Genomic DNA, 22,021 nt, shown 5'->3' on the forward strand with positions numbered 1-22,021 from the left:
CGACTTATTTCACTTTCTAAATGATTTCTTACTCTTTCAATCTCTTTGCAGCCATTCAGGCCCCGGCCTGGGCTTGTGGCCGGTGCTACACATTGTGACAGGTGAAATGAAAGCCCAGAGAAATCTCATCTTCTTATAAACGCTTCAAGGCATTCAATGTGCCAGTCAAAAAGAATATTTTTTCACCCCTTTTCCTTCTGAGACGCCGACAGATGGAAGAAGAAAAAGAGAGAGCTGTTATTTGAAGAACATTTGGGGTTTTCCTTTATCCACAGTTAATCATCGCTGTTCTTTTTTGTGCCCCGAGGGGGGGGGGGGGTACATTGTGCATACATTTACAGACTAGCTACTGTGAGCCTCAGAACCTCCATCTGCATTGAAATGTCCTCTAGAGTTGTCAGTCAAGTCAGTCCTTTGCTTATTTCTAAGCTCAATAACAATATAAGCTTAATTAGTACTACATTAGATAAGTAGTTAACCTAAAATAGTCACAATTAGTTCTGCAGATATTGTCAAAGGATCAGTTTTCGGTGTGGTACGGAGTAGTTTTGGTCTCTGTCCATCTCCCACCTTCTCTATTCATCCAAACAATGCCAATAGGAGCTTGGTGTGAAAAAAAGGAATAGTAGCAGACAAACAGCGCTGACAGGCGCTGCTGATTGAAACCTCAAGGTCACAGGCAGAGAAACGGAGAGCAGGGAGAGACGTGGCAGAAGTAGGAGCTGGAGCACAGCTCAGACTCTCCAGGGTCTGGCTGGGCAGTCTGTCGCTGTGCCATTTTGTGCTCGTGTGAGAGAGGTTTTCAAGGCCTCTCATTGTAGGCGGGTTCTGCAAAGTCACCCGGCTCTCCTGCTCTCCGGCTCTCCTGCTCTCCGTCGCAGTTTTCCTCTCCGGAATCCTGTTGTCTGCTTTTCTTTTCTGAAGTGGAACTTGGCGAACCTGCAACATGCCCTTCCCTGTCTGGACCTTTTGTTACGCTGCTCCCTCATGCTCTCATTCCACCTCACCAAATCCCTCCATCAAGTCTCTCTCTGGATCAGACCACATCCCGCTGCCTCCATCTTAGCCACAAGTGGCCAAACCACCCTCACCTCCCTCCACCTTTTTTTATATCCTGCTGCCATTCAAAGGAAGACATCTTTTCATAAAACTCTCGACTCATTTATCTGTCTGCACTTACCCTTTTTTCTGCATGTTCAGGAAGCTCGAAGGTCTCTTTTTGTTCCACTTAGATCTCCTCTTACTCAACCCCTACACCTCCCTTTCTCCCTTTTTTCATCCTTCCACCCAAGCTCAACCTTGGCTGTGTGTTCCAGCTGCTCTTTTCTCTCCTGCTTTATCCAACACACACCTCAAACACTGCCGCAATTTATACTCTTTTCTCTGTCGGCTCTTACTTTTCCTTTTTTTCACTCTTCTGTCAATACTTTTCACACCTTCTGCTCCTTCATCTCTCTTCCCCTTCCTTCATCTCACTACCCTTCCATCCGTCTACACTTCTCCAATCCAGCTGTTCGGGAGTCTTCAGTACACGCGGTACTCTCTCTCCCCTCCTTTTCTCAGTTCATCCCTCTTTCCCCCATCCTCACCTTGTAATTCGCCACTCTTGCTGTAGAGTTCTCGCCTCTGCTCTCTCAAGTAGGCACTCATGCTGATGGCATGGGAAGAAGATTCAAACCTGCGAAACACACAAAAGGTTCAACACACAATGTAAAAGGAAACTAAAAAAAAAATATATTTACAATGAGCAATGGCCTTGGGCCTGAGAGGTTGAACACAGCAAAGCCAGGCCAACTCATTTTCATAGCCTAAAATATAGTTCAAATGTAAGACTTCTCCTATGTACAGGGTCAATTATTATTAATTCATTGATCTTGTGTTTGGTATAGCACAAGGCGGAAAGCAAAGAATGGGATTCTTACTTGAAGAGCGACTGCTTAGCACGCTGTGGTTTTTTCTTGGAAAAAAAGGCAGCAAACTCACTGCCAGTGCTAGCGTAAGAGAGTTGAGCCGACGGCTCTGTGGCACTGCGGCTGTTCTTCACGTCCAGATACTCCATAAGCAGAACCTAAAACAGCAAACAGAGCACAAGGTCGAAAGCTGAGAAACAGAAATCATTATGGGAAATTGTCCTTTAGCTGAGTCACATGGGGTCAATCTTTCCATGCACACACTAAGTGCATCCTTAGTGCTTCTTTGTAACACATATATATACACACATATATATATATATATATATATATGTAATGGAATATTACAAAGTCACTAGTAATAGGTCTACTGACACATACTGTGGTATTTCAAAGCACAATCATAACAAAGTACATAGCATCAATCTCAATTATGAGTTGACTTCACAGTGTAAAGCCATTCACTGAGGCTACTTTAATGTTAGTCCCTCATTTATCACATTCATAAGCTTCCTGGTATTACACCTTCGATAATGTAACATGGAGGCTTATTAATGACTTTAAAGCTCCCGCACGATCATATCCTGTAAGCTCAGCCCGCCTGCTCTATTCACCTATCAACTTATTCATGAGTACCTTTTTTAACTAGAAGGCATGTGTGCAGCAGGTCTATTTCTAGGGGTATAGGTACAAAAAGAGAAATACCCATATTTACATACATTAACCGGATGGGATTATGTTCACTCTTTATAGAGCTCACAACAAAACATTGCTGCAACCGAGAGTCGCTCTCGGTCATGTTCAAAAAATGATGTTGCTGTGTGGAACTCAGTTTTATAATGTTTGGCTCATCAGCCTTATTTGACCTAACTCTCTATCCAGGGTCACTTAAATTCTATTTGAATATCCGTCTCTCACTGCTTTCTATTTCTTAACAGATCTTGGGCCACATTGGTGATACAAGCATTTGGCTGCCATTCAATGTTGTTGTTTTGTTCCAAGACAATTTTATAGTTTAAAATCAGATTTTGTGTCAAATTAAATAAAAAATGCCCTTGTTCAGCAGAGATACATATTTATCAGATCAGCTTTGGACATCCCCAGCAGCAGGCTTTGTATGTAGCGTGGCTCATAGTCTCACAATCTATGGCAGTAACCAATACACCAAGCCAATCCAGAAAAAAACTAAAGAAAATCCAAACTTTGGAGATAGAAAAAGGCCACTGGGTCCTTCTCGCCATAAAAACTTTGTCGACCTTCTTCCTGATCCGTCGACATGATCCATGGTGAAATCCATCAACGTCTTATCGTGCTTCATAAAAATCTTATCAACTTCTAACAATAGCCGAGGACGAGCACGTTGAAACTGTGGCCAGACAGAGAAAGTGAACTTCCTCTACTCTATCATCTGTTGCTTTCATTGGCTCTCATTTTTCAAAATCTCTTCGTGCTTCATCATCTCTCATTTCTCACATTTCTATTTTCTCTCTCTTGCTCAGTCTTCCAGATTTCATCCTCCCCTTTCACTCTCGCCCTTCTTCATTCCTCTCTCTGTGTGAATACATACGTTCTAAAATAGCCTCCCATATCTAATAACTTCATAATTTAGCAGGGCCATTTAGCCTGTGTGTGTCTAATTCTGAGGCGCCATGTGGGTCAGTCCAGAATGGGACAGGAGTAATGGCCAAGTAGATGGAGATCCATCGGGACCGTAATGATGTAATTAACGCTGTGGAGAGCTCCCCCATCATGCATGGGAAAGCCATGCTAGCGCCGACGGTAATTTGGGTGCACACGCTCGAACTTCCATGCAAATGCACAGCCATTAAAAAGAATAATACTTAAGCAGGCGTCCTATATCATATTGAGGGTGGTGGTTCTTTCACAGGTTTCAATAGCTTACCTCAAAAAAAGGGTACATTTTGTTGAAAAGACAGCTAAAATTAATTCCTCCAACTTAAAATTGTTGTGATTTAAAGTTTAATAAGGCTAATGCGATACTGTAGCGACTGGCCATGAATGTTAATACGCAAGTTCAACACACGCACAATATCTTTGACCACACATGTAATTACTCTCGAACATACGTTCCCACATCACAGGCAGCAGTGGAGGCCATCACACATGCCCTCTCCAACTGGCAACACCAGGGCATCCACTTGCCACTAGCCTCATGCAGCAGCTAATCCTATCAGTGTATTAATTACTAATGAGGAGCTGATGGAGCGAAAAGCCCACTTGCTTGCAAGCTAACGCCCAAGTAGACTTAATGAAATGCCAGCACTGGGCTGATGAAGGGGCTCCGACCCTACTTAAATTGCATTAGCCCCGAGACAGAGTGAACTTTGGAGGCAATTAGCTGGACTGCTAGCACAGAGAGAAAGATAGAGGAAGCGAGGGATGGGAGGCATGAAGTAACACAGAAGGAGAGCTAAAGTTTGAGTTGTGGAGAATAGAAAGAGCAAGGGATTATAGGTGCAGAGTGAACACTGAACGGAATGCTAAAGACAAAATGGGAATGGAGAGAGAGAAGGAAGAGAAAAAGATGGGCGGCAAAGACAGAAGCCAGGTTAAATAACCAGTCGTGGCCGATTTAACACCTCAAAAGGGAAGTTAAAAAAGAGACTCGGTTTCCCGACATCTAATTCTGGCACAAGAGATCTTTCCGCGTTAATATGAGCCAACGACATCTCCACCTGTCAACTATTCTATTCAAGTACATTGCAAAGGAATTAAAATGAGCAAACTACTACCTCCACATCACCAGTAAGCTGCAGTCATCCACACGACACTCGCCAGCCCGTTGACTACAAACAAGGCCCAACTGTAGTTGCCTAGCGTCACATGTTCCAAATATAGCAGAGAGCTACGCACGCAAAGCCACAACCATATTTAGAGCAGCGCTTGAGGATGATACTTACATTAAAAAAACGATCTACTAAATGTTGCACCATTGGCAATAGTCTTCTATTAAAGTTTTATGCAGTGTAATAATGTGCTGCAGTTGCAGTTATATGGACACAACTTTGTGCCAAAACATTTTATTTATTTATATATTTTTTACTAAATGAATACACCTGATGAATATAAAATAATAAGATATTTGCTCGGTTTGACACGAATGTTATCCCCCTGTGTGTGGAATATTGTACTCGTCTGCTATTCACGGATAAAAACGATGGAGCAGTCCATCCTTTCCACAACTACTCATATGACCTGCATGTACTGTACTCGTCTCCGTAAGACAATCTTCGTTTCTTCCTTCCTCCTCCCTCTAACCCATCAGGTCAAGCATATGAAATCTCATTAAAAACTGCTATTACTCATGCAACAAAGAGGCCCAGATCCTATTACTGTCACCTGTGTAGGACCGCACGGCTCATCAGCGAGGCGCACGTATAGGAAGTGGCAAAGACGTGGCAAAAATAAGAACTACCAGGAAAAACAGGAATTAGTCAAAATAATTGTATTACAATTGTGTAAAGAAAATCCCATGAGACAATTGTGTTGCAAAGATAGGACACAAAAAGATTAAGTTAGATAGGAGACTTAAGCAAAACTGTAATTAGGAGACAATGGGGACACAAACGGCAAAGACAAAGGGAAAACAAAGAGTTGGCTCGGTGACTGCAGCCAGAGCGTCACATCAATGAAAAACAGCCCACATACACACGTTACCAAAATAAACAAACTGGCTCGGACATCAGGGGAAGACAAGCAGTATTGCAGGTAGTACCAGATGAAAACTAAGTAATGTCTCTTTCCATATTTCCTTCTCTGTTTGAACAGTTCAGGTCAAACATCTGGCACTTAAACATCAAGGTGTGCTCTTAGCAACTTCTACAGTGTAGATGGATCCCAGTATCTCTATGCTTCATTAGTTCAGGGAATTTCAACAAAGAGTTGACAGAGAAACAGGAGAGGAGGACACACACTTTCCTAATCTCCCCCCCCCCCCCCCCAACTGTATTCATCTGAATCCGTAAAACAATGGATGAAAAGAGGGTCGGTATGTACAGATGTGAATAATCAGGCTCCAGTATGTGTTTGGGTGCCCATGTGTATGAGTGGGCGCACATGCAAAACTCACATCTCTTTCAAGAGCTCTCCTAACAAAGACAATCATTTCCACCAACAACTATTCAATGAAATTCTATCTATCAACCAACCAATCAACCTTGTCCGCCACTTGAATGTCTTGGGTCTCGTCACAAACTTGAATCAGTCCACTGAGTGCCAACTTCTATTAAAAATAAAGAAAGGGAAAAGCTTCCGCAAAGTCTGTCTTTGTTATTCATCATAAGCACTCAAATGTCCTGATGTCACTCTGAAAGTGTATCCTCATCCTCCATTCTGTCCATTAGGGCCCTAACACCCAACGCATCAGTGCAATTAGGAGAGCACCACTTAAAGCTCTGCAGGTGAGCACTTGTCATTGGATGAACTCTCCAGTCAATTGGCGAAAATTGAAGAAATAAGTATCACTTCATTTTCTCGTTCCTTGTTTCCATCCTCTGCTTCTTATTAAGTCGTCATCATCAATCTCGACGCTTCTCAAGTCTTTATTGAAATCGGCTGTTTTCCCTTTAAATCCCTTGGCTGGTGTCTTGTCACAAAACATATTGACGGATATCTCTTGCTGCTGGCTTGAAGTTAAAGCCCAGAATGTCCTTGGCCATCAAAGAAAGTGTTCTTCGTGCAGCTTGTATTGATTGTGTTCCAGAAACTTCAACAACCTTCACAAGTTCTGACAGAGCTCCGGCCACAACTACTCCCGCAGCACTGAGCACCGCTAACCAGCGGGGGTTCCCACCTGGAGCGCGCCGCATCGAGTCAATCTTTTGAAGGCTATCTTGTTGCCGAGGGGAAGGAAGGATGTGCCCGCGTGTTCACTGGGACCCATTTCATTCCTCTCGGTGTCCTTGCCATGTCTCCAAGCATGTTTCTTTTCTTTTTTTTTTTTATGTGAAAACATTTCTTTGTGTAATTATTGATTGAAACAAAGAGGGAAGAGGAATAGTAGAAGAGTTTGTGGTATTGAATGTTGTTTCTATGGATACTATCTTTTATCTGAATCGCAAAGATCACAACACTGATTAAACATACTGACAATATTACTATTCACCATAATTGGTTTAAATTATATGTGAACTCTACCACTATGGTTTCCTTCCAGTTCAAAGTCAATGTTCTCTGTTGTTGCTTTCTGAGACTGTCGTGAATAGCTTTTAATTGCTCAATTCTATTAATTGTAACCAGAGTAAATACAGTTAAGCATTTTTAAGTATGAACACTTTGAGATTACTCATTTGTCGTCAAAACAGCACCTTGTATCTCAAATCTTGAATCCCTAAAAACAATACACGTTGATGATGCCGAGCGTTTGCTGTGGAGGACATGCTATTGTGTACTCTTTTGCAACACGGTCATTAAGTGGAAGTCAAGGAAATTATTGAAAAAACATACATGAGCAGTTGATTAAGTCTACAGGTCTCCAGTGATTTGATGTAGTCAATATATGTGTGTGTGTGTGTGTGTGTGTGTGTGTGTGTGTGTGTGTGTGTGTGTGTGTGTGTGTGTGTGTGTTGGGGGGGGGGGGGGGGGGGCTGAGAGACAAGAGACTCTACCATCGAGAACTAGACTTCACTGCGCTCCAGCAATATGTAAATATGACAGTGCTTTGGAAGGCAGAATAAATGTGACACATTGATTAAAATGTTGGGCGAGAACAACGAAGCGATGTCTGTGCTTCATATCTAATTAAAAGAGATCATTGTCTTCTGGCTGCTCTCTGGCAATTCAATTCGCCTCGTTTTCACTCCGTTGATGAGCCGATAGAAGGCACCGCATATTTAAGCCACTAGAATATGTATATATTTTTGTCTTGGTTATGGCAATGAAAGGATTCATGAGGCAAATTTAAAAAAGTTAAATGGGCGACTAAATATTTTTTTTTAAACAGAGCGGGTAGGAGGAATGAGATCAGAACCACATAAAAACAAGAAAGAATATTAGAAGTTCCTGTGAAAGACGGATGGAAGCTGTGTGTTAAAGGAATCCTCAAAGCGTGGGAAAAAACCACAGTACCAAAAGAAAAGGAATCGACTGGTTAGTGCCACCAAGCGAATTCTAAAGCGGAGACAGGTGCCTACATGTCAAATTTCATTCCTTATTTTTAAGCTCACGCATCAAAAAAGCTTTCTTATCTCTGGCTACAGTAGAACATGTTAATATATACGCAGGTTCCAGTTCTCTGGTGACGTGTCTGTGATTTAGAAATCAGTTCCGCCACGAAGCAGATAGCCAGCGTCTATCCATATTTTTTGAATGCGGGCTCAAAGTCCCTTGTCTGCAGAGAGGAAGCCACTCATTAAAAGTATGATTTGCACTCTGGTCACACTCCCGCAGCACACAACAGACACGGCGAGCAGTCACCCAGGCACAAATCTTTGCAGTATGCGCAAATGCCGAGCTAATTAACAAACTTGCACGCCTCAAACTGAACGGCCGACAAGGTCAAGGGGTGATGAACGTCAGTAGCCGGTGACACTCTGTGGCAAATATACATTAAATAACACTCCCACTGGGTGGTCTTAATGAAGAATTCAAAGAGAGGTTTACGAACTGTGATCTTTTATGAACTGTTACCCAATTACCTGATAACGTATTGTGACTTTTATCTCGTTAATGATTCAAAGGAAACTTTGGGATTTTCTTTCTTGGCACCAAATGTTGTTTTGACAAACACTTCACATTAAACTTGCTGAGCTTACAGACCGTCAGATGCTACCTACAATATTGTATTTTAAGAGGAAAGAGAAGCACATTAATCATTTCTGGATACACACAAATTCCAGTCACTGTGATTCCTTTGATATAACGGACTGCTTTGAAGAACTGTAACGTTTCTGATGGAAAAGGGAAAAGGCAATCATGGATATAGGGAACAGAGTGGCAAAGGCATGCAGGGGTGTACACTAAGAAATGTAAATTCAATAATGGTGTGAATAATCAATAGATATACTCACACACTCTCTACAGAAAGCCTCAAAACACCCCTTCCAGCATCAATGCCGCTGATTATATCCAGCCTTCTATGCTTTGAATCAATACTTCCACACTCAAATTAACAGCAGAAGCCTCCCCAGCATTTCTGAACGGGGATTAGAACCATTACATGAATCTTGACTTTCAAAGTGTGTTTGCTTACTCCCCAATCTAAGCCTACTGGGCTTCGGTCACAGGTTGACGAACGGCGTTTCTCTGCCAAGGCCTTGTAACTGGGTGCACCCTGTGTTTCTCTCGGCTCCTGCATCTATCTGCTGGTATGTGATGTGGAAAGGTCAACTTGGTATCTCCACATCTCAAAGTGGGAAAGAAAAGAAAAAAGAAAAAAAACACCTACCAAGAGGTTTCTGCACATGTGTCAAAGATGTGAACTGCCGTATGTAAGAGGTGCAAGACCGGCAGGGATTGCAATGAATTCACTGTAAAACGGGCAAAATGATAGTCTTGTTCTGTTCAAGCCGTCATACCAATTATAGAAGTATCGCTATTAATTATTATTATTCTGCACGCAATAGTAAGGTAGAACTTAAGATATGATGAGGGACTAACAAAGCTAGTATGCTAACTTTGCCCAATGTTAAGAAGGTTCCTGCCCCTTCTGGGGTCTTAGGAGGTGAGATAAGGACTCTGCATCCTATACAATTTAACAGAGCTTCTGTGAGAGCGGTAGGAATTTAAATTCTCTCATTGCTGATATGCAAGTCTCTCAGACAGAGTGGGCTAAACGAAGGGGGTGAAGCGGAGTGTGGGAGTTGCGAGAGAAAAAGAAAGCAAGATAATGAGATGAAGAAGGAAATTACATGGAGCAGGAGTGATATGTGCAAGGTATTGGGAAATTGAGAGGCTGCAATACTGAGACTGCAGGAATGATGCTGAAGAAGGAAGGAGCGAGGGGAAATGGGGAGCGGGAGAGAAAGGCAAAACAACAAGCAAGAGATGAGAGAAATGGCAAGAGGGAGGGTGGGATGAACGAGGGCCTTTCATACCGATACAATCGGTCAGGAAATAATAACACGAGTGAGTGAATAAGAAAACCTCATTTCACGTAATGAGTATTCTAATCAAGAGATTACATTATCTCACATCGCGCAGACAGGGGAGAGTGAAGCCCCTGGCAACTAGGTGTTGGCAGTGAACGCGTGCTGGGGAATGGCGTAATGCCTTCTGTAACTGCATGCCCATGCACAATCACACCCTCTGAAAAACACATGTACTGTACACACCTAAACACTCCTGTGTAGTTATGAATCCATGCATGCCAGCTGGGGGGGGAATCTACTTATTTGAAGCAGACAAGCTGGAGTGTGAGTTAGAAATAGATGCTTTCAATTTATATTTCACAAGGCAACAGCACTCTGTCAGTCTATTCATTTTAGGAGTTTTATGATGAGTAGAAACACTGGGCTGTGGAGAGAAAGCACTGACCTTGCCATACATAACCATGACAACAATCAAAGCGTTCAGGAGAAACTACAGCAGGAAGCAAATTCAAGAGTACTTTTTCCAAGAGGGTCGCATAAAGATCAAGATCAAGATCAAGTTCTTAAAAAGATGGTTCTTATCCATCTTGTGTAATTGTGTACAGGACATCTAAATCATGGGTGGTTGAGAGATGCCTGTTAAAATTAAGTAAAAAGCACCTCATCCTCTAAAACAAATCCAGGCTGGTTAAAATGTGGCTACAGACACAAGAGATGCTTCAGAAAATGTGATAAATTAAACATTACACAACTCCCAGGGAAGCAGCAGAAGGGAAAAGGCTGTTTTCTTGGGTATGAGCACACAGAGGCAGACACACACACACGCACACGCACACACACACACACACACAGCATTGAGAGCAACTGCTGCCACAGAATTTCCTCCGTGATTCACTGTAGGTCAGCTCAACAGCTGCTCGTCTCCTCAGCCAATCAAACAGGAGCAGGGGGCAAGAGCCCAGCATAAATACACACCAATTAAAGAACCTTAAATTAATCCAAGCAATCAAGCTTCCCCTGTCTTTTTCTCCGGCTACTTCTTACAGACAGATTGAATTCCATCCATCACATCACTGCCAGTTTCTCAACTGATTAATTTACAACGAGAGAAGGTGAATTAAATCAATGTTTTAAGACAAGTGCTGGATGGAAAATAAATCAATGACAAACAACTAGATCCTGGGGGTTTGCCAGCAAGGAAAGGCAAAACAAACAACAAGGGGCAGTGCTACCATATGGCCCTATACTTAAGTATTAATGTTAGCAACATCTATGGTATTCTTAATGGTCCAAGCATATCAGCACTCGTCTATATTACTGTTGCTCATGTCTGACCTGCAGCACCGTCTGGATCTTGGCGGAGACGTCGGCCTGCTCGTAGAGTTTGATGCCCTCTTCGTAGGCGCCGCCCGTGCACTGCACCGCGATCCGCTGCAGGTGGGCCAACACCACGCTGTGAGCCTGGGCCACTGCCTTGAACTTATCAAACAGCAGCTCCAACAGATCCAGCAGCAGCCTGTAGAGGGAGTCAGAGAGAGCAGAAAGGGAGGGCAAGAAGAGGAACAGAGGGTTGTGGAGAACAGGAGAGAGAGAGGGGTGAAGACATGACGAGGAGAGGGGAAAGGGGGGAGATTTAGAGAAGTGATGGGAAGTAACGCTCACTTTGTTTTACCCTTTTGGAACACATTTATTTGGCAGTTTATTAGTTAGGAAAATACACTACTTAAGTAAATCATCGAGCCTTGGTTTTCTTAAAGAAGAAAACAAAAAGCCACCAAGAAACTGTTTTATTATAAGAAAGAGAGAAAACTTAAGAGTGTGGTGTGACTGCTTGTACCAGCCGGTACACCAGTTAACAGAATTTATTTTGCTATCACGAGCAAAGACTATAAAAAGCCTCCACACCCCACAGTATTGCCAATTTAAAACAGCAGAGAAACACCGAGGATCATGCTGAACGGCATCCGAATGATTTATAACAACACAGTCCATACATGTTGTTTTACATCTTCACTGGCACCAGAAGGATGTATAGAGATTCTACTAAATTCTTTCTATTTCAACCATATATACCTAGACAATAATGGTAATTGTAAAACTGCTATGAATAAATCAGACTCGAAAAAAAATATATTATAATAAGCCAAATAAGAAATAGCTACAGATAATCTTCCCACAAATAACTACGGATTGCATTTCACATTTACACCAATTAGGGTGTTTCAGTTACCCGTTTCCATTCACATTTTGCATTCAGCACATACTCACAGCTATTTCTCTGACAGTAATAACCCGGGGCCGGAGCCGGCTATAAGAAAAAGTAGTGAGCGGCATGAACTGGACTCAAATGCACAGCTACTCTCATTAGTTCTAAATGGCTCCGGCTGAAGAAGAGAGCACAGCCAAAACCAAAAAGACCTTCCACTTGATCTGAGTGCTACGCTCTGGATTGGAAACTCTCCGTTGCTCCATCTCCACTAATGCTTTCATGCAGACTTTGCTGTACCTGCTTTCTGTGCAAGGGGAACGCTTTTAAAGTAAAGAGGGAACACAGGTTACATTAGTCAAGTCGGAATGAGTACCCGGTTCACCCGTGCTAGCGAGTGTCCACTTTATTTTAGTGGAGTTACTCTACATTTAAAATAAATACAGCCACACTGTTTGTCTTACACAGGTCCTTCAATACTCTCACCTGACTTTTTTTAAATTGGTGGAAACCTTTTTTATACTTTTCACTCGACTACAGCTCAAAAGTTCAAAATATTGTCAATTTGTAGTCCAAGATGGATGCTAGATTGATATCCATCTTTCTTTTCTGGACAGCTGAATCATTCTTACACAAATCTAACTGAATGTCTTCTACTGATGAAACACATATTATTATTAGCCAGAAGTACAGCTAACCAGAATAAAAGTTTACGGTTCCAAACCAAAGAAGTTGAGACTGCCAAAAGCAAGTATACTATCTATTAAGTATACTCAAAAGCACAGAGAGCCTTCTGTTAATAGCATGTCAATACAAATTAATTCTGCAAGAAAAGAATGTATGCTAAAGGTTTTGTGAAGTGGCCAAGGTTTCCTGGGAAGGTATCGGGATAATGTAGAGGCAAGATGGATGCTTCACTCGGGGGCATTTTGGTTGGCTGTCTTTCACTACACTGGCAGTGGCTGCAAGTAAATGTTATTAATGGAGAGGAAAGCAGGCACAAATCACTCTGAGCTATAACTCAGCGAACGGAAGATGTTCGTTAGACGAAGAGGGGAGCGGCGAAATGCCAAGGAGTCTCTCTCCTTCTCTCCCCCTCGCTTTCTCTCTCTCTCTGACAAACAATTCCTGGTCATGTATGCATACCTAGAAGTGGACACACAAAATGTATGGCTCTGACCTCGTCCCCACTTCATTTAGTTTCATTTCTAAGCACCCTCCACCATACCTCCCACATTACTAACACACGCAGACACACTCACAAGTGTAGACAGCCTAGTCCTCCTCATTATCTCCCAGTGGAGGCCATCCTAATCCATATCGTCTGCTCTTTGAGGCCTCACTTCTCATTTCCCCTCAGGATCGAAGCTTGCACACGTTGCTGATGAACAGTCGGTAGAGACAGCAGGGAGCACACACGTCTATGCGCAGTCCCTGACTAACTGACCGGCACCGCGTGCATGTGTGTGTGTGTGTGTGTTTGTCTGTGTGTGTGTCATTTTTAGAGGACAACGATAGTGTCCAGAATAAATTCTCATTGGGTTGGTTGTCAGCCACAGAAATGACCGCATATAGGGGTTTAAATAACCACTTTTGAAATATAAAATATGCCAGGTCATCCCGCTGTCATACACAAATCCACAGAGTATAAACACATCACACAAATGTGTCCCTCAGATGTTTCCAAAGACCCCTCTACTGAACATGCAGAAGAAGAAAAACATGTATAAAATAGACAAGCAATTTATCTTGTGATCAATGTACTTTTCTTGTTTTTAAATTGGATTTAAATTACTTTGTATTCATGTTTTTTGGTCATTCAAGCAGTTCTTCACTTTAAATCAGCTTTCTTTCTTCGGGATTCAAAATCTCTTCTCCACTAAATGCAAAGCAAAAAGAAATAAGCCTCTTTTTTTTCATGCAAAATGAAAAAAGGGAGTTCAACCAGACTGCTTTGATGTAAATTAACTTGAACTACTCACAGATCAGTGGTGCATGATAATAACTTTGCTCCAAGGAGTGGGAACCTGTATGGAGTATCTTACTAAAAGTAAAAACTAGTGAAAGGAGTTGGAAATGAAAATGCACTTCATTGTGGCTGATCACAGGGGAGGCAAATAAGACCATAAACCTCCAAGAGTAAGCGACACGCCGCCATATAGGCTGTAAAGTGCTTAAGTGTTGCCTGCTAGTCTGCAGTGCGATAAAATATAGTGTGTAATATGCAGGACCATTGTTCCCTACAAGTGGTACACTGGTTGGAGTTTCCATAGCAACAAGCCTTGGCTTTAAATTGAAGTGAACATAGGCAGAACTAGGTGTGCATGCATCCAAGAACACACACACACACACACACGCATACACACTTCTAAGTGTTCGCCCAAATGCGAATGCTCTGACACAAATATAGTGTTAAGCACTCACACACGTACACACAGGAAGGCAATTTTAAAACAATCTGTAAGGAGTAGAGCTGGCAATGAGCTACAAGGTGGCCAGTTACATTGAGGTCAGATGAGATTCAGCAGGCAACCGGAGAGGGAAGGCAGACGAGGCCGGAGAGAACATCCCTGACAGAAAACAAGACGTTCCTCTTAAATGGTTCGGGATCAGTGGACTGAGACCTGTGTTTCCCAAGTCTGCCCACTGTTCAAGTCTGCAGGAGCTGATGTGGCTGCTTTGAAAATGTAGCAGTCCTCTACGGCAGGTGTGAAGTTGTGTGTGTGTGTATATCACCATGACTTGTCTAGGTTTAAAGCAGCAGAGAATCTGTTTTCATGGTCTAAGGCGGATGTGCCTCCAGTCCTAGTCTTTACGGTGTTTCATACCTGGTTGACTGTCTGACTATGAACGCCCTGGGACTGCATTCACAACATGTTGTCTCCTGCCCTCATTGTCAACTGCAATCATACCTGAAAGACTTCCTGCGAGTTAATGAGTCAAAAACAACTGGTGACCAATCCAAGCCATATTAGTAGTTATACACTGCTGTACTGTGTTAGTAAGAACACACTTTACCAACCACAGGAGAGATGTACCACCTTGTACTTAATGACACTGGAACTGAGTCTGATGTGAATACTATAACAACAAAATAATTAGTGAAAAGGATGCTTTTGTAAAACTCTGGCCTAAAAGGTGACAGCTTTATTAAGGTATTTTTCAGTGATAACACAGTCGCTGCATAGCGCTGTTTACACTGTAAACATTGCTGATTGTACTAATCATTTTTCAATCAGGCAAGCATTATCAAGAACTGTTTATAGTTTCTTCTTCGTGGCTATCTACTACCTGTATCTCCCATTCCTAATTCATCTATTTTATTATTATCTATTAACCTTCAGTTTTCTCACTCTTCAGGGAATAAGTCTCCACACTCAGGAAGCCATGATGTTTTAACATAGTGCCTTCCTCCTTCGGTATGCGTTTCCTCATCCTGCCCGTCTCATAATTACTGTACCTTGGCTGGCTCTCCTGGGCCAAGTTTTCTCCTCTCTGGTATGCATGGTCTGCTATCTGGGTGGTGGACCTCTTGACGATCTGTTTCAGCTCAGGTTCCAGCCGCTCCATTATGGCTTTGATGGTCTCAGGGATTTTCTTCAACTTGGCCAGAGCCTTAAAAAAAAGAACGATCAATTGAAACAGTTCACTTGAAGCGAGGAATGAAATAAAAGCATAGAACACACAAGTGGATGTAACAGAGCAGAGGTGAAGAAATTCATAGCGTGTCTGGTGTTTACCAATCTACCTTTATGAGGATGCCCATGAACTCAGCACTATTCTCCTCTGGATCCACCTCAGGGAGGTCCGCTTGGTTCAAGTCCCGCACTTCCAGCTGCAGCTCACGCACTTGAGAAAGTATATAGATACACATTAGTTAGGACGTGCTTTCAAAGATATTTACAGTCATAGGGATTGAATTATTAAAAAAGACTTGGATTGAACACTTTTAAACTAATTGTTGTCCATTTTCTTTATGTTGGGTGTTTTGAGCCATTGTGCTCAAAGACTAAAGACAATGTCTTTTGAGACACAACTCAGATGTTTATACATTTTAGAACACTGGAAGCTTTTGTAACCTCTCCATCAATGTCACAAACATAACAACTAGATGTGTAAAAATTCAGTAACAAACTTAACCAAAAAAAAAAAAAGAAAGAACAGCAGCTTTAACTACAACAACATACGATATCTTCCTTGTGTAAATGTACACACCTGCACCTATCCTGTTATCCTCCCCCATTCATGCTCTTTCCATCTGACTTAGCCACATTAGCAGCTAAATTAAGAGTGACAGCATGGAATGATGCTCTAATTTCCATTAGATAGGGCCGTCCAATTCCCCATCAAAGCGCGTTAAGAGAGTTAATGTTTATGGCAAGTTAATGGACTTTGGGTGTATTTCCTCTTTTACCCCCATTCCAACTGGAGTTTGTGTAATAATTATGACAATTACGAGCTACAAATGAGGTGCTCTAATGCTATTAGACAAAATGGCAAGCTGGGCCATTGATGGAAGCCGGCTGATGTGTCGTGATCACAGTTTGTTAGCATGATGGTGCATAGGCTCTTACCACCTGGCGCTAGTTAAATCGCCAGTGTTCTCTTTGCATAATGTGAAATGCTGTGGTTTAGCTTTTACCTTTAGACCTACAGGGTGGGTGAATTAAACAAATATGTATTATGAATTTGTGGTGATTCGTACATTCGATTGTGTTTAAGGTCATGATGATGGGCTAAACTCAGTGATAATGAGAAGTGGAGATACATAACTGAAATGACAGTTGTACTCTAGGTCTAGGTGACATACACTTTCAGTGAAGTAAGAGCTAAAGAGACAGAGATAGAGAACAACAGAGATAGAGAACAACAGAGAGAACGACATCAGTTCTCTCAGTTTTGCTTTCAGGGAAATATTGCTTTTTAGGATAATTTGCTAAGATTGAACTTGATTTATGACAAGGGTATAGGGAAGGTAGCTAGGTAGCAGCAGCAATAAGCCAATATGTGTGTGGAGACTGAGTGGTATGCACAGGACGGCAGACGGTTGCCTGGCAGAGCCGAGGAAAAACTCGCTAACTTAGAACGCCGAGAGTGGGCGGTGAAAAAAGTGCCAGGCTTAATATAAAAACTCAGAAACACCAAGGGAACACCAAGTTATTGCAGGATTAACTTTTTTCATTATCTACTTGTTTGCGTTCCTCTAGTCTCTGCCTGGGAGGAATGCAGTGCTGACTCTACACCCCAGCCAAGGGAGAATTCATACATTTCTGAATACAGTTATAGTCGGCATTATCAGTCTCTGTTAAAGTGCCGGTTACCATTTTGAGCGTAATGAATGCTGTTTGCCTGCCGTGAGGACAGAGATGCTGGGTGACTAATAGTAGAGATAGGGGGGGACAAGATAATTATATTGTTAGCAAGGGAAATGTATATTATGATCTTGGTTGAAGGTGGTATATACTGCAAATAGCTAAATGTAGGTGTGTGAGTGTAAAACTGTGTGTGTGTGTGTGTGTGTGTGTGTGTGTGTGTGTGTGTGTGTGTGTGTGTTTGTGTGTGTGTGTGTAAAGAGGCATCAGTGGTGTGGTTAGTCCTTTGTACAGCAGTTTCTGGTGCATTCTATTATAGTAGGAGTGTGTATGTGCGAGAATGATGCGAATGACTTCATTATCACTAAAGATATCAGCACGGTGAAAGTAAAATTGCAAACTGAAATCCATACACTTTGTTATCCAAAAAGACCAACAACACTGGTTTGTTGATATGTGTATCTATGTAGTTCTTATAATGTATGCAATTTAATGTAGAGCAAAAAAACAATGTCCCCCCCCTTCCACCCCCCCATGAGGCAACCTCTTAAAACTCTTAAACTTAAAACAAATAGTCCCTCTTACTAAAATCTAGGGAACATACCACTGCTGGATCCAGGTGTGCTGAACTGTGAATCCAAAAGCTTGCGTGGGGTGGACAGGTTGCTGACATCCAACACAGGAATTGGAGATGAATCTTTGGCCGTGGTGCTGCGACGAGAAAAACAATCCAGGGATCAAATAAGTCACATTACTCAATCATTTGTTTTCTGTCTCAGATAAAACATGATATTACGACTGTATTAAAGGAATAGGCTCAAATTAATTCCAAACATCTGGAGTAATAGCTTCTTTCATACACGTATAAAAGTTTAGTATGCGTTAACAGAAATGCACCCACTAAGCCTTCTCTAACAAAAACAATCTAATGTTATAACAAATAAGCCTTGCATCTATGGGTGGGATTGGTGCTGCTTTCCAATGAGCCATTTATCAAGCCTTAAGCCGGAGGTGGGAGCAATCCAGGTCCTTTAAGTTAGACTGTATAAACACAGTGTATCTGCTAAGTGAGTGGGGTGTATGGAGGCTGGCTTGTTGTTCGAGGCAACCCAATACAGGAAGGCCAGGACCTAGTAATAAATCATTGTACTTCACCAAACCACCACCACCATAATTACTGCACCTCACACACAGACACACATGTAAAAGTGCAAGCAACACAACAGCATCAACATTATTATCCCTAATAAGTCATACGGCTGCAACTAAGAAGCTGGCTCTCGGGTCACAGAGGCATGGCTTGTTATTCTCCCAGTGGCTGCATTCAACTATGTGTGTTGAATCCTCTCGTCTTATTTATGAACTGCTATCATGACTCAAAGTGTATATCTCCCAATTTGAATTAGTAATGCTATCCTCTTTACAATAAATGATGATGTGTTTTTCGTCTGTCTCTTTGGAACTTCACAGCACAGAGGACAAACATAGGACAACAAACAACTAGAACAACAAGTCATACATGGTCTAATTGTTTTTGTCAGTAATTGGCTTGGTTTCCATACAGTAAATAATTGGCAAGTTGTCCCAGCATTGGTAAAACTGATAATGGTTACACAACTATAGTCAAAACTTTTCAAAGAAAGCGCTTTGAAGGCTACATTTCACATCGGTACATAATACGCAAACAAGAAAGGCGTTTAGTACCTCGACCTGCACTGTTACAGAGCCTAGAATATTAGTGATAACACTAAGAAAAAAGAAGAAAAAAGTATTTCAATGTTCGTTGTATGAAACCATAAAAGACTCATGACAGTTTTGGCAAATCTTACAGGGATATTAACAAAGGGATCGCAATCTAATGTGATAAAATGAAATCTCTAATATGTATCTTAAAGTTAGACAGTTATATTTGTGTTCACTAGTCATGCTACAGTGCACAACACTGTATGTCGTTGCACAGTGACGGAAACAATAATAAAAACACTTATCCCACGTATGTCATTCATGCTCAATCAAGTCAATGGCCAAGCATCCCCTGAACAGAATGGGGTACTCTTTTCACATTTGTATTCATGTGAGAACATCTGGACCCCCAAAGGGGTGACCATGAAGTAAAAGACATTGAAGAAACCGCCCCTTACCCTGGCAGGCGAGCAGCATTTTTGTCCTTGTTCTTGTGTCCTAGACGACTCGTGGACTTGATGTAGAGGTGTCGGTGCAGCTCATCAATGAGTACAAGGTGGATGTTGAGCTTCTTGCTGTGTAGCTCCAGGCGCAGATCTCCGAGCCCTTCCACCTGCAGCAGGGGGCCTTCCAAGGACTCCACGGCTGACACCTGCATATATGAAAACATAACAATCACAGGTTATCCCAAGCTGTACATTTCCACCGTTACAGCGTCTGATCTTTTGCCTTTCAGATTCTCTTCTGGCATTTGTCTTTACTGAATGTTAGAAAGCCACAGAAAAGACAGCAGAAAGGACAACAAATGACAGAGACCTGGCCTGAAATTGAACCGGGCACCACCGCACCAAATTGTGAAAATCTATATGAAACTCATTCTGTGGCCGAGTTACAGAAAACTTCCATGGCCAGTGAACCATCATCACACAACCAACGTCGGAGGGTGGAGGGCTGCACATTCACTGTTCCTTGTCTCCTACAAAACTCAATCTTACAGATATAAAACAAATTATGTTCAGGAAAAAACACACAGAGGATATCCATGGTGCAATATTGAATTATTACCCAACAATAACTGCATATGGGCTGTACAGTGACAATAAATTGAATTCATCATCACACTAACCTGTAGTTAGTGTTGCTCTGTTGGTAAAAAAAAAAGCCCAAATCTAATATGGTGGCTAATGGAAATATGATTGTAATAATCAAATTTGCCAGTCAGACCAGTTTTAGATCATTCCATTTTAAACTGCACCTACTACCTCTAATCTAATGTAAATCAAGAAACCATGTGGCAAGTCACAGTTCAAACCTTATTCACCCCCAGCATTCCCCGATTAAGTTAGCCAGTCTTCAAGGTTCTTCAACAGAAGTTACATTTTTCATCCAACTGAAAGAAAGTCTGCAATGGTGAAGCCTCACTCCACACAATGACATCAACAACCACAATGGCACTCATTACAATTATTGTTAATGGATTGAATACACTCTTTACACAATTACTTAAATCATGTATCTTATTTTCAATTGACCTATGAATAAACATAGTAATATGTACAATCTATGAAAAATAACTTTGCTTCCAAAAACGGATTCCTCCTGCGTCACTCATTCTCCCTCGGTGCTTCTTTTTTACCTCAATTTTCATTACCAGTTTTCATCAGCAGGAGCAGCAGTGGTTGTGTCATGTTTGCAATTAATAAATCATAATGCCGTTAAATAAAATGTACCTGTCTGTATGTGTGTATTTATGCGTATGTATATACATTGTTTATTTCGAGAGCAGTAATGGCGAGATGATAGTGCTGGGAAGAATATTTGCATGGCCATTGCAGGACAGAAGGGAGTGTGTGTGTGTGTGTGTGTGTGTGTGTGTGTGTGTGTGTGTGTGTGTGTGTGTGTGGGGGGGGGGGGGGGGGGGGGGGGGAGAGAGTGCATGGGTCAAGTGTGTGTTGATGCAAATGAGAGCCACATTAGTGACAAGATGAGCTAATGCGCTGCACGATCAGCCCCCTTTGGTTTAATAGAATAACCTGGTGTGTGTGTGCGTGTGTGTGTGTGTGTGTGTGTGTGTGTGTGTGTGTGTGTGTGTACACATATACACCTCCCAGATGTGTCTGTGTATGATTATAGGTGTATGATTGTATGACTGTAAATCATTTAACACTTAAGTGTCTGTATGTGTTGGGGGGGAATCTCATTACCATTGGGCTGGGCAGACAGAGGAAGCCTGCTTAACATCATTAGGGGCCGGTCCTGTCAGCGTAATGAGGGAAAGGAAGCCTCTTGTGAATTTGCGAGCAAGCAAGAGACATTGTGAGAAGGATAAGATAGTGGGGAGAGTATGACAGGTCATCCCTAGCTCTGAGCTCCGAGGAGGGAGGGGGGGTATGTGTGTACACCTGGGTTTTGTGTCACGACAGGAAAAAGGAAATAAGAGAGGACACTGAAGAGGAGAGGACATTTTCTGGAACCAAAGACAGTCTCTTTTTAACCAAACCCCCATGGGGTCCAAGACCTGCCATTCAATAGCAGACAGAGAGCGTAGTCTGAATTCTAATTGTCAACCCTTAGAGATAAGGCTCACATAACACACATTCTCTCTCACACACCCACCCACACGACACACAGTTATGGAGAGCGAGACAGTAAAGGAGCGATAGAGAGGCGAGGACGTGTATTCCTGGCTAGTCTGTACTCTTGCCACACTACACAGCAAATATAATAACAACAGATATATACTGCATGAGTCAGCAAGCACAATACCTTTAACAACTTTTTGTTGAAGAAAGAAAAGAGTGGTAGAAATGGATTATGAGGAGAGAAGCAGCAACAGAAGGCACAAGTGAAAACCAGGGAGTC

The 22,021-nt window shown here is 42.1% G+C and overlaps 1 protein-coding gene across 1 annotated transcript in view; it reads right to left on the reverse strand.

Annotated features, from left to right (window-relative positions):
• Positions 1–22,021, reverse strand: part of exoc4 (exocyst complex component 4) — a 100,549-nt gene that overhangs the window by 72,775 nt on the left and 5,753 nt on the right. The window contains exons 4-10 of the mRNA XM_034525984.1: positions 19,618–19,811; positions 18,081–18,187; positions 15,913–16,013; positions 15,625–15,779; positions 11,294–11,474; positions 1,923–2,068; positions 1,590–1,678 (exon numbers count right to left, since the gene is read on the reverse strand). Coding sequence (XP_034381875.1) covers positions 1,590–1,678; positions 1,923–2,068; positions 11,294–11,474; positions 15,625–15,779; positions 15,913–16,013; positions 18,081–18,187; positions 19,618–19,811 — 973 coding nt within the window. The remainder of the gene's footprint in view (positions 1–1,589; positions 1,679–1,922; positions 2,069–11,293; positions 11,475–15,624; positions 15,780–15,912; positions 16,014–18,080; positions 18,188–19,617; positions 19,812–22,021) is intronic.

This window comes from Cyclopterus lumpus, chromosome 23 (genome assembly GCF_009769545.1).
Source record: "Cyclopterus lumpus isolate fCycLum1 chromosome 23, fCycLum1.pri, whole genome shotgun sequence".
Lineage (NCBI taxonomy): Eukaryota > Metazoa > Chordata > Actinopteri > Perciformes > Cyclopteridae > Cyclopterus > Cyclopterus lumpus.